This window comes from Hypanus sabinus, chromosome 25, assembly GCF_030144855.1.
Source record: "Hypanus sabinus isolate sHypSab1 chromosome 25, sHypSab1.hap1, whole genome shotgun sequence".
NCBI lineage: Eukaryota > Metazoa > Chordata > Chondrichthyes > Myliobatiformes > Dasyatidae > Hypanus > Hypanus sabinus.
This window is the reverse complement of record NC_082730.1, coordinates 44,960,399-44,973,924: the sequence shown is the minus strand read 5'-3', so window position 1 is coordinate 44,973,924 and position 13,526 is coordinate 44,960,399. Positions and strand designations below refer to the sequence as shown.

Below are 13,526 nucleotides of genomic sequence, written 5' to 3'. Positions count from 1 at the left end.
ATTGTGTGGGCTACTGGATCATGAATATCTTTTCCTTGACTGCACTGTCAGACCATTTGAAATTATCATCCTCATTACAATCTTCGCCAATTGTATTGCTCTGGCCGTGTTTGAGCCTCTCCCAGAAGATGACACCAATTCATTCAACTTCAAGCTGGTAAGTAGAACATGAATATAAGCCGAACATAGAGGGTGGAGTTGAGGGGGAAGACCCACCTGTTTCAATCAGCTACCCTATTCCATAAGTAAACCACTTTATTTGAATAAATACAGAAATAAATAAGCAAACATATAAGTTAACAACCAGACAAACAAACAAACCAGATTCGAGAATCCAAATAAAAGGAATATAGAGGACTTTTCCTTGTACACCTATTCTGGAATCCTGCGTATTATCAAGGAAGCTGCATCTGATGGAAAAATAAATTCATTTTGGCTCCCCTCTTCTCTCCTGCCCATCACCTCCCTTGGGTGACCCTCCTCCTTCCCTTTCTCCCATGGTCCACTATCCTATCAGGTTACTTCTTCTTCAGCTCTTTACGTCTTTCACCTATCACTTCCTAGCTTTTTACTTCATCTCCTGCTCCCCCATCCATACACCTTCCCTCTCACCTGGTCTCACCTATCACCTAGCAGCTTGTACTCCTTCCTCTCCCTCCACCTTCTTATCCTGGCTACTTCCCCCTTCCTTTCCAGTACTCATAAAGGGTTTTCCACCAAACTGTCAACAGTTTATCCCTCTCCATAGATGCTGCTGAGTTCCTCCAGTATTCTGTGTGTAGCTGCTTCTCCTTTGACCTTTGGATATGAAAGTTGTGAGCAACCTCAGGGTGGAACTTTGACTAGGTATCTAGTGTCACTTCTCTCTCTCCGACCTTCCCAGTGGAGGATGTGATCTTTTCTGGCCCCATGCAGCCACAGTGACCAGGATGTGGTCTACCTGCTCTACCTGGTGTCAGGTATTGTAAGCTGTAAGCTCTAGCGAAAATCAGGGAGCAACGCTTGAGGTTGCCAGTTAGATGGTTGACTGTTATTTTGGCATTCAGATTTAGACTATAAGACTAAGGAACAGAATTAGACAATTTAGATCATCGAGCCTGCTCCCCATTCCATTGTGGCTGATTTATTATCCCTTTCACCAGCCTTCTCCCCGTAACCTGTGACACCCTGACTAATCAAAAACCTGTCAACCTCTGCTTTAAATATCCCCAAAGACATGCCTTCACAGCCTTCAGTGGCAATGAATTCCACACATTCACCACCCTCTGGTTAAAGAAATTCCTTTTCATCAATGCTCTAAATGGTCATCCCTTTATTTCTGAGGGTGTGTCCTTTGGTCCTATACTCCCCCACTAGAGGGAACTTCCTCTCCACATCCACTCTATCTGTGTCCTCTGGTCCCATACTCCCCACTAGAGGGAACATCCACTCTATTTGTGTCTTCTGGTGCTAGATTCCCCCACTATTGAAAACATCTTCTCCACATCCACTCTATCTGTGTTCTTTGGTCCTATACTCCCCCACTAGAGGGAACGACATGAGGCCTGCTGTTGGAAAGGCCTTACATATTCAGCTGTCCTTTTGTGAGACTGCGAGCCGGCAGTGGAAGCTAAAAGTGAGAGTGACAAGCCTTACCCACTGCACTACCACACTAGACGTGTCACAACAAGTACTATACTAGTACTATGACACACACTATACTAGACCTTTCAATACTCAGTTGGTTTCAGTGAGAATGCCCCCCCATTGTTTTTCTAAACTCCAGTGAGTACAGGTCCAAAGACTTCAAAAACTCCTTGTACTTTAACCCTTTCATTCCCAGATTCATGCTAGTGAACCTCCTCTGGATCCTCTCCAATGCCAGAAAATCCTTCAATGCACACACAAAATGTTGGAGGTCAGGCAGCAGCCATGGAGGGGAATATGTTTTGGGCAGAGACCCTTCATCAGGTCTGAAGAATAACCCTGCAGAAGTCACGGTGCCTCTGTCCGTTAGGTTCGGATCAGCTTCGTTTAACACATTAGCTATAAACATGCAGTGGAATGTCTTGCTTACATTAACAGTAACCACAACCCAAGGACGTGCTGACAGCGGCCTCCAAATGTTGCCACACATTCCCTCACCTGGGCCCAGGCACAGGCCGAGGGATCCATTGGGTATCTAATGCTGCGTGAAGACTCTTCCTGGTGGGAGCATGGCGAGGGGTGTGTCAGAGGGGAAGCACCCCCATTGCTGCGAAGAATGTTAAACACCATTTCTTTCAACACCATTTATTGTTAATGACAAAGGATCTTCTTTGGTGGACAAACTGCACAATCAACTCACTCTTCGCCTTTTCCATTCTCTCCCTCTATCCTCCCCCTTCCCCTTTGCTCTCTCTTCCCCCTCTCTTCTCTCCCCTCGTTCTTCCTCTCTTTCTCCCCCCTCTCTTCATGTCACTCCTCTCTCTCTCACTGTCTCTCATTTTCCTTCTCTCCCTCTGTTTCTCCCTCTCTCTCACTCTCTCTTACACTCCCCTTCTCTCTCCGTTTCTCTCCCTCACCCTCCCTCTCTCACCGCCTTCCACACTCACCACCTCTCTCTCCCTTCTGTTTATCTCCCCCTCTCCCCCTGACTCTCACATTACCCTTCTCTCTCTCCCCTCTGTTTCTCTCACTCTCTTTCTCCCCATCTCTCACATTCCCCTTCTCTCTCTCCCTCTCTCTACCCCTTCACACTCTGCCTGTTTCTCTCTCTCCATCTCTCACATTCCCCTTCTCTCTCTCTCTCTCTCACTCTCCTCCTGTCTCTCACACTCCCCTTCTCTCTCTCTCCCTCTCTCACATTCCCCTTCTCTCTCTCACTCTTTCTTCCCCTTCTCACACTCCCCTTTTCTCTCTCCCTCTCTCACATTCCCCTTCTCTCTCTCACTCTCTCCTCCTGTCTCTCATATTCCCCTTCTCTCTCTCCCTTCCTTTCACCCCCTCTCTCTTGCTCCCTCTGTCTCTGCCTCTCACACTCTCTCTCTTTCTCTCTCTTCCTGTAGGAAAAAGTCGAGTATATCTTTCTGATAATATTCACAATAGAAGCAATTCTTAAAATTATCGTGTATGGGTTCCTCTTTCACCCGGATGCCTACCTACGGAATTTCTGGAACATCTTGGACTTTGTCATTGTGTTTGTTGGGTAAGAACGTGTATTGATCTGATTCCACCAACACATTACAATGGATCAGGACATGAGGCTTCCTCCCCGGGGGTTTAACGAATGCACCCACCGCCACATTACAATTCCTCCCTGGGGGTTTAACGAATGCACCCACCGCCACATTACAATTCCTCCCTGGGGGTTTAACGAATGCACCCACCGTCACATTACAATTCCTCCCCGGGGGTTTAACGAATGCACCCACCGCCACATTACAATTCCTCCCCGGGGGTTTAACGAATGCACCCACCGCCACATTACAATTCCTCCCCGGAGGTTTAACGAATGCACCCACTGCCACATTACAATTCCTCCCCGGAGGTTTAACGAATGGACCCACCGTCACATTACAATTCCTCACCGGGGATTTAACGAATGCACCCACCGCCACATTACAATTCCTCCCTGGGGGTTTAACGAATGCACCCACCGCCACATTACAATTCCTCCCTGGGGGTTTAACGAATGGACCCACCGTCACATTACAATTCCTCCCCGGGGGTTTAACGAATGGACCCACCGTCACATTACAATTCCTCCCCAGGGATTTAACGAATGCACCCACCGCCACATTACAATTCCTCCCTGGGGGTTTAACGAATGGACCCACCGTCACATTACAATTCCTCCCTGGGGGTTTAACGAATGCACCCACCGCCACATTACAATTCCTCCCTGGGGGTTTAACGAATGGACCCACCGTCACATTACAATTCCTCCCTGGGGGTTTAACGAATGCACCCACCGCCACATTACAATTCCTCCCTGGGGGTTTAACGAATGGACCCACCGTCACATTACAATTCCTCCCCGGGGGTTTAACGAATGCACCCACCGCCACATTACAATTCCTCCCCGGGGGTTTAACGAATGCACCCACTGCCACATTACAATTCCTCACCGGGGGTTTAACGAATGGACCCACCGTCACATTACAATTCCTCCCCGGGGGTTTAACGAATGGACCCACCGTCACATTACAATTCCTCCCCAGGGATTTAACGAATGCACCCACCGCCACATTACAATTCCTCCCCAGGGATTTAACGAATGCACCCACCGTCACATTACAATTCCTCCCTGGGGGTTTAACGAATGGACCCACCGTCACATTACAATTCCTCCCTGGGGGTTTAACGAATGGACCCACCGTCACATTACAATTCCTCCCTGGGGGTTTAACGAATGCACCCACTGCCACATTACAATTCCTCCCTGGGGGTTTAACGAATGCACCCACTGCCACATTACAATTCCTCCCTGGGGGTTTAACGAATGGACCCACCGTCACATTACAATTCCTCCCTGGGGGTTTAACGAATGGACCCACCGTCACATTACAATTCCTCCCTGGGGGTTTAACGAATGCACCCACCGCCACATTACAATTCCTCCCTGGGGGTTTAACGAATGCACCCACTGCCACATTACAATTCCTCACCGGGGGTTTAACGAATGGACCCACCGTCACATTACAATTCCTCCCTGGGGGTTTAACGAATGCACCCCCGCCACATTACAATTCCTCCCCAAGGGTTTAACGAATGGACCCACCGTCACATTACAATTCCTCCCCGGGGGTTTAACGAATGGACCCACCGCCACATTACAATAGATCAGGACACAGAGGGCCCACTATATCTTGGTTCAATTAGGTGGTTGACCCATTTAGCTGAAGTTTCATGGAAAGAGTTAAAAAGATGTAGAAGAAAACAAACGTAACTGAGGAACAAGTTACAAACGTAAATGAAATACAGAACAAATTAGAGCACTACATTGCAGTCATAGAATCATAGGGAAGTACAACACAGAAACAGGCCCTTTGGCCCATCTAGTCCATGCTGAAACTATTAAAGCTGCCTACTCCCAATGACCTGTACTGGGACATATCCCTCCATATCCCTACTATCCATGTACCTATCCAAAATTCTCTTAAACATTGAAATTGAGCTCATATGCACCACTTGTGCTGGCAGCTTGTTCCATACTCTCACCACCCTCTGAGTGAGGAAACTCTCCCTCATGTTCCTCTTAGACTTTTCACCTTTCACCCTTGAGCTATGACCTTTAGTTGTAGTCCCACTCAACTGCAGTGGAAAAAAGCCTGCTAGCGTTTACCCTATCTACCCTTAATAATTTTATATACATCTATCAAATATCCCTTGAATCTTTCAAGGTTTCAAAGGTCCAATTTAATGTTAGAGAAATGTATACAATATACAGCCTGAAATACAGGTGTCCCCCGCTTTAGGAATGTTCGCTTTATGCCACTTCGCTTTTACAAAAGACCTACATTAGTAACCTGTTTTCGCATTACAGAGGATTTTTGCTTTTAAGAGAATTTTTCCCAAATAAGTTAATGGTTCTTCGCTTTACGCCATTTTGATGTAAGCAAGGTTTCATAGGAACGCTCTACCTTTGTAAAGGGGGGGAGGAACACCTGTAACTTTTTTTTCGCAATCATCCACGAAAACAGAGGAGTGCCCCAAAGAATAAATGGCAGTTAAATGTTAGAATCCCATCTCCTGTACTCAGTAGATTGACTTATGAAGGCCAATGTGCCAAAAGCTTTCTTCATGACCTACGTGTGAAGCCACTTTCAATGAATCATGGACCCAGATCCCTTTGTTCTACCACATTCCTCAGTGCCCTACTGTTCACTGTGTAAGACTGACCCTGGTTGGTCCTACCAAAGTGCAACACCTCACATTTATCTGCATTGAATTCCATCTGCCATTTTTCCAACTGACACAGATCCCTCTACAAGCCGTGTTAGCCTTCCCCAATCTTGGTGTCTTCTGCACATCTGCTGATCCAGTTAACCACATTATCATCCAGGTCATTGATATAGATGACAAATGACCCAGCACCAATTCCTGTGGCACACTAGTCACAAGCTGTTGGTCAGAGAGGCAAAAACCACCTACTACCACCCTTTGGCTTCTCCCACAAAGCCAATGTCTAATCCAGTTTACTACCTCATCTTGAATGTCGAGTGACTGAACTATCTTGGCCAGCTTTCCATGGGGGACTTTATCAAATTCCATGTCCATGAAGACAACATCCACTATTTTGCCTCATCAACTTCCCTGGTAACTTCCTTGAAAAACTCCATAAGATTGGTTAGACATGACCTACCACGCACGAAGCCATGTCTAGTCCCTTATCTTCCAGTAACTTTCCCACAACTGATGTCAGACTCACCAGCCTATAACTTCCTGGTTTCTGTACAGAGCCTTTCCTAAACAGTGGGACAACATTGCTGATTCTCCAATCATCTGGTATCTCTCTTGTCACTAAGGATGATTTCTGCTAGGGCCCCTGCAATTTCTGCACTTACCTCCCGAAGGGTCCATGGGAACACCTCGTCAGGCCCTGGGGATTCATCCACATGATTTGCCTCAGGGTAGCAAACACCTCCTCCTCTAATCTATACAGGGTCCATGAAACTGATGCTGCTTTGCCTCACTTCCATAGACTCTGTATCCATCTCCTGAGTAAATACAGATGTAAAGAATTCAGTTAAGATCTCGCCCATCTGTTTTGGCTCCACACGGTTACCAGGGGACCAGTTTTGTCCCTTGCAATCCTTTTGCTCTTAACATATTTGTAGAATGCCTTGGGATTCTCCTTCATCTTGTTTGCTAGAGCAACTTTATGTCTTTTTTAGCTCTCCTGATTTATTTCTTAAGTATTTTCTTGTATTTCCTATATTCCATAAGCACCTCATTTGCTCCCACTTGCCTACACCTGCAATGCACCTCCTATTTTCTCTTAACCAGAGCCTCACTATCTCTTGAAAACCAAGGTTCCCTACACTTATTATTTTTGCCTTTTACTCTGACAGGCACGTAGAAGCTTTGTACTCTCAAAATTTTGCTTTTGAAGATCTCCTACTTACCAATTACATGTTTGCCAGAAAACAGCCTGTCCCAATTTACACTGGCCAGATCTGAAACCATCAAAACTGGCCTTTCTCCAATTTAGAATCTCAACCTACAGACCAGATCTCTTTTCCACGTTTACTTTGAAACTAATGACATCATGTAAAGAGTTACCCTACAAAAACTTTGGTAACCTATCCTGTCTCATTCCCTAACAGATCAAATATCATACACTCTCTCATTGTGACTTCTCCGTACTTTAGATCTGTCTTCACCAGGGAGGACACAAGCAATCTCCCAGATGTATGGATGGGCCAGGGTCATAAGATATCAGAGGAATTGAGACAGATTGACATTAGGAAAGAAACTGTGATGATTAGACTGATAGGACTGAAGGCTAATAAATCCCCGGGTCCAGATGGTCTGCATCCGAGGGTTCTAAAAGAGGTGGCTCAGGAAATTGCTGATGCATTGGTAATCATTTTCCAATGTTCCTTAGATTCAGGATCAGTTCCTGAAGATTGGAGAGTGGCTAATGTTATCCCACTTTTCAAGAAGGGAGGGAAGGAGAAAACGGAGAACTATCGCCCTGTTAGCCGTCAGTCGTGGGGAAGATGCTTGAGTCCATTATTAAGGACGAAATAGTGGCATATCTTGATGGCAGTAATAGGATTAGGCCGAGCCAGCATGGATTTACCAAGGGCAAATCATGCTTGACTAATCTGTTGGAGTTTTTTGAGGGTGTAACAAGGATGTTAGACGAGGGTAAGCCAGTGGATGTAGTGTAACTAGATTTTCAGAAGGCATTCGATAAGATGCCACATAGGAGATTGGTGAGTAAAATCAGAGCTCGTGGCATTGGGGGCAGGGTTTCAACATGGATAGAAAACTGGTTGGCAGATAGAAAGCAAAGGGTAGCAGTGAATGGGTGTTTCTCGGACTGGCTGGAGGTGACTAGTGGGGTACCACAGGGCTCTGTATTGGGACCACAGCTCTTTACGATTTATGTCAACGATTTAGATGAGGGCATTGAAAACTATATCAGCAAGTTTGCTGACGACACTAAACTGGGTGGCAGTGTGACATGTGAAGAGGACGTTAGGAGAATACAGGGAGACTTGGATAGGCTGTGTGAGTGGGCAGATACTTGGCAGATGTCATTCAATGTGAATAAATGTGAAGTTATCCACTTTGGAAGCAGGAACAAGAGGGCAGAGTATTGTCTGAATGGTGTAGAGTTAGGTAAGGGAGAAATGCAAAGAGACCTAGGAGTCCTAGTTCATCAGTCAATGAAGGTGAATGAGCAAGTGCAACAGGCAGTGAAGAGGGCAAATGGAATGTTGGCCTTTATTACAAGGGGAATTGAGTACAAGAGCAAGGATGTCCTTTTGCATTTGTACAGGGCCCTGGTGAGACCACACCTGGAATATTGTGTACAGTTTTGGTCTCCAGGTTTAAGGAAGGACATTCTGGCAATAGAGGAAGTGCAGCGTAGATTCACTAGGTTGATTCCTGGGATGGCAGGGCTGTCTTACGCAGAGAGATTGGAGAGATTGGGCTTGTACACACTGGAATTGAGGAGATTGAGAGGGGATCTGATTGAAACGTTTAAGATAATTAAAGGATTTGATAGGATTGAGGCAGGAAATATGTTCCAGATGTTGGGAGAGTCCAGTACCAGAGGGCATGGATTGAGAATAAGAGGTCAGTTATTTAGAACAGAGTTGAGGAAGAGCTTCTTCTCCCAGAGAGTTGTGGAGATGTGGAATGCACTGCCTCGGAAGACGGTGGAGGCCAATTCTCTGGATGCTTTCAAGAAGGAGCTGGATAGATATCTGATGGATAGGGGAATCAAGGGATATGGGGACAAGGCAGGGACTGGGTATTGATAGTGAATGATCTGCCATGATCTCAGAATGGTGGTGCAGACTCGAGGGGCCGAATGGTCTACTTCTGCACCTATTGTCTATTGTCTATTGATGAAGGAGACTGTCCTGAACACATTTGACAAGCTCTATCCCATCTAGTCCTTTTACAGTATGGGATTCCCAGTCAATATGTGGATAGTTAAAGTCACTGACTATAACCACCTTGTGTTTCTTGCAACAATCCTGAAATCTCTTTACAAATTTGTTCCTCCAAATCCCTAGGACTGCTGGGTAATATAGCCCCATTAACATAGCCGTACCTTTCTTATTGCTCAGTTCTGCCATAATGCCTTACTAGTTGAGTGCTCAGGTCTGTCCTGACGGAGCACAGCTGTGACTGGTAATGCCACCCATTTCCCCTTTCCTCCCACTCCGCCACGTCTAAAATAACGGAATGCAGGAATACTGAGCTGCCAGTCCTGCTCCTCCTGCAACCCGGTCTCACTAATGGCTACAACTTGTCAATCCATGCCCTGAGCTCATCCACATTTCCTACAATATTTCTTGCATTGAAGTATCCACAGCTCAGGACACTTTCTTGGGTGACAGTCAGGAAGGGGAAAGGGGTTAATGAGCCAGTGTGGAGCACTGCTGTGGCTGTCCCCCTCAACATCACGTACACCATTTGGATACTGTCAGGGAGATGACCTAACAGAGGAAAGTCTTGGCTGAAACCTGTTGCACAGGTACCAATCCTGAGGTCACAGCCTTGGAGGTCTTATCTTTTAACTTAGAACCTAACTCCCTGAACTCCCCATGCAGAATCTCATCTCTCATCCTACCCCTGTCAATGGTACTTACATGGACCATGACTTATGGCTGTTCACCCTCCCACTTAAGAATGCTGAGGACCCAATCCCTGACACCTGGAAGACAACATTCCATCCAGGAATCTCGTTTTCGCCCACAGAACCTCTTGTCCATTTCCCTAGCTAACGAATCCCCAATCCCCACAGTTCACCTCTTCTCCCCCCCCCCCTTCCCTTCTGAGTCCTGGAGCCAGACTCAGTGCCAGAGACCCAGCCACTGTGACTTTCCTCTGTTAGGTCATCTCCTTGACAGTATCCAAAATGGTATATGTGATGTTAAGGGGGACAGCCACAGCAGTCCTCCGCACTGGCTCATTAACCCCTTTCCCCTTCCTGACTGTCACCCGGTTTCCTGTGTCCTGCTCCATGGGTGTAATTACCTCTCTATACGTCCTATCTATCACCCCCTTAGCCACCCAAATGATCCAGAGTTCATCCAGTTTCAGCTCCAATTCCTTAAGAGACTGATTGAATTTTTTGAGATGTGACACATTGATGAAGGTAGAGCAGTAGATGTGGTATATATGGATTTCAGCAAGGCATTTGATAAGGTACCCCATGCAAGGCTTCTTGAGGAAGTAAGGAGGCTTTAACTACATAATGCCTCATAGGCCTGATTTTATTCTCACAAATCAATGAATCTGTTGTAAAGAAAAAGATCACTCTCTACTTGTACATTGTTCTTTCCTTTTGCTTGTTTTTTCTTTCCACTCTTTTCTATGAGTGTATACCTCAGATAAATACTTTGTGGAGATTTGTGATATATATAATTATATGATGTATATGTACAATGTCTGAAACACATCTTATGGAAATGTTTGTTTGATGATGAACTTCAATAAAAAAATAAATTACAAAAGAAAAAGAGAAAGTAAGGAGGCATGGGATCCAAGGGGACCTTGCCTTGTGGATTCAGATTTGGCTTGCTCACAGAAGGCAAAGAGTGGTTGTAGACGGATCATGTTCTGCATGGAGGTCAGTGACCAGTGGTGTGGCTCAGGGATTTGTTCTGGGACCCCTTCTCTGGATGAGGAAGTGGAGGGATGGGTTAGTAAATTTGCTGATGATACAAAGGTTGAGGGTGTTGTGTATAGTGTGGAGGGCTGTCAAGAGGTTACAGTGGGTCATCGATAGGATGCCAAACTGGGCTGAGAAGTGGCAGATGGAGTTCAACCCTGATAAGTGTGAAGTGGTTCATTTTGGTAGGTCAAATATGATGGCAGAATATAGTATTAATGGTAACACTCTTGGCAGTGTGGAGGATCAGAGGGATCTTGTGGGTCTGAGATCATAGGACACTCAAAGCAGCTGCACCAATTGACTCTGTGGTTAAGAAAGCCTTCATCAGTTGTGGGATTGCGTTTAGGAACCATGAGGTAATATTGTAGCTATATAAGACCCGGGTCAGACCCCACTTGGAGTACTGTGCTCATTTCTGGTCACCTCACTACAGGAAGGATGTGGAAGCCATAGAAAGGGTGCAGAGGAGATTTACAAGGATGTTGCCTGGATTGGGGAGCATACCTTATGAGAACAGGTTGAGTGAACTTGGCCTTTTCTCCTTGGAGCGACAGAGAATGGGAAGTGACCTGATAGAGGTGTATAAGATGATGAGAGGTATTAATCATATGGATAGTCAGAGGCTTTTTTCCAGGGCTGAAATGGCTAATATGAGAGGGCACAGTTTTAAGGAAGTAGGTACAGAGATGTCAGGGGTAAGTTTTTTTTACGCAGAGAATGGTGAGTGCGTGGAATGGGCTGCTGGCGATGGTGGTGGAGGCAGATACAATAGAGCTTTGAAGAGACTCCTGGACAGGTGTATGGAGCTCAGAAAAATAGAGGGCTATGGGTAACCCTAGCAATTTCTAAGGTAAGGACATGTTCGGCACAACTTTGTGGGCCAAAGGGCCTGTATCAGGCTGAAGGTTTTCTATGTTCTATGTAAAGAAGGAAACAAAAAAAACTTTACCTCAAGCTTATCTTTTTAGCTTTCTTTGACTGAAGCCTTGAAGAGCTAAAGCCTCACAGTTGCCACTCTAGCTCTGTCCACTCAGACGATGGCCACTGCACTTGCCCTTGCTTTCTTTTTATTTGGTCTTGCTAATCAATCCCAAACAGTGATTGGTGGCTGATGGGAGCTTAAGTAAGCTGCCACAATCTGGCACTGATTTTCTCTGCTTGGGCAGTGAACCTGAGTGAAATCGCAAACTTCTGATGTCTGGATTGTTTGCTGATCAAAGCTCAAAAATCCTTTCCTCCTCCTCCATGAAATATGATTGCATGGGATGTTTTCTTTTGGAGATTCAATGTCACAGAGTCATATAGTAAAGAGAGAGGTCATTGGGTGTGTAGCATTTGATGCCTGAGCTATTGAAGAGATTATGCAGTTGCTGGAAATCACACACAAAATGATTGAGGAACTCAGCAGGTCAGGAAGTATCTAGGGAAATGAATAAATAGTCAATATTTCCGGCCAAAATCCTTCATCAGGTCTGGAAAGGAAGGGGGAAGAAGCCTGAATAAGAAGGTGGGGGGAGATGGAGGACAGGTGACAGGTGAAACCAGGTGAGGGGGAAGGTTGGACTGCACTTGGAGTATTGTGAGCAGCTTTGGGGCACTTGTCTAGGAAATGATGTGCTGATATTCACGCGGTCCAGAGGAGGTTGACCAGAATGAACCCAGGAATGAAAGTGTTAATGTATCAGGAGCATTTGATGGCTCTGGCTTTGCTTGGTGGAGCTTAGGTAGAATCTCATTGAAATCTATAAATACTGAAAGGCCTAAATAAGAGTGGATGTGGAGAGAATGTTTCCTGTAGTGTGACACTAGGACCAAACATGAGAGCCTCACAATATAAGTGGCGTCTATTCAGAAAAGAGATCAGTAGGAATTTCTTCACCCGGGCGATGGTGAATCTGTGTAATTCATTGCTATGGATGGCTGTGAAGGTTGATACATTCTTGATTAGTGAGGACGTCAAAGGTTGTGGGGAGAATGCAGGAGAATGGGATTAAGAGGGATAATAAATCAGCCATGATGGACTGGCAGAGCAGACTTGATGTGCAATCTAGCTGCTTCTTGATTTCTTCCTTTTTCTTCAACTTAAATAGAAGGTAGTGGTACCAATAGTTGGGCTTTCAGGCCTGCTTAAAGTAGTACCTGATAGAAAAAGCTGTAGAAAAATATTGTGATGCTCTGGGGGTGGGGGTACGTGGTCGACAGCCTATCCCCGCATTTCTAATGACCAGTACTGTTTATTCTTGTGCTGAGATGCTTTTGTAAGATTATGGTGGGATTTCCAGTTTATTTTATTGTTACATTTTAGCTGGGGTTATATAGTTATTTGCTGTGTATTTGTGAGTCACCCTGACTGTAACCGGGGTGTGTGATGGTTACGTCCCCTGTCTGTGTGAGACTGTTTGGGATCACTGTCTGGGTTATGGTGCCCGGTCTGTTTTGTGTCTATCACAATAAGACGATTGTTGAGTTAAAGAGCTTCCTCATCTGTCATTAAGGACCAAATGCTCGTCACATTGGTGTCAGGAGTGGGATGCGAGATCGAAGAGCTACGATGTCAGATAGAGTGCCTTGAGATGAGGGACCCTCATGAGGGAGTATGCCTCCCTGCACCCATGGGCAGGGCTCGTAAAGACGGGACCGAGGAACCGAGCATCGTGCCTTCTCAAAGAGCCCCGACGGAACGAGCGTACCCAGGCTC

The 13,526-nt window shown here is 45.8% G+C and overlaps 1 protein-coding gene across 1 annotated transcript in view; it reads left to right on the top strand.

Moving 5' to 3' along the window:
• Positions 1 to 13,526, top strand: part of LOC132381205 (voltage-dependent L-type calcium channel subunit alpha-1S-like) — a 381,429-nt gene that overhangs the window by 32,967 nt on the left and 334,936 nt on the right. The window contains exons 2-3 of the mRNA XM_059950504.1: positions 52 to 157; positions 3,027 to 3,166. Of these exons, the coding sequence (XP_059806487.1) occupies positions 52 to 157; positions 3,027 to 3,166 (246 nt within the window). The remainder of the gene's footprint in view (positions 1 to 51; positions 158 to 3,026; positions 3,167 to 13,526) is intronic.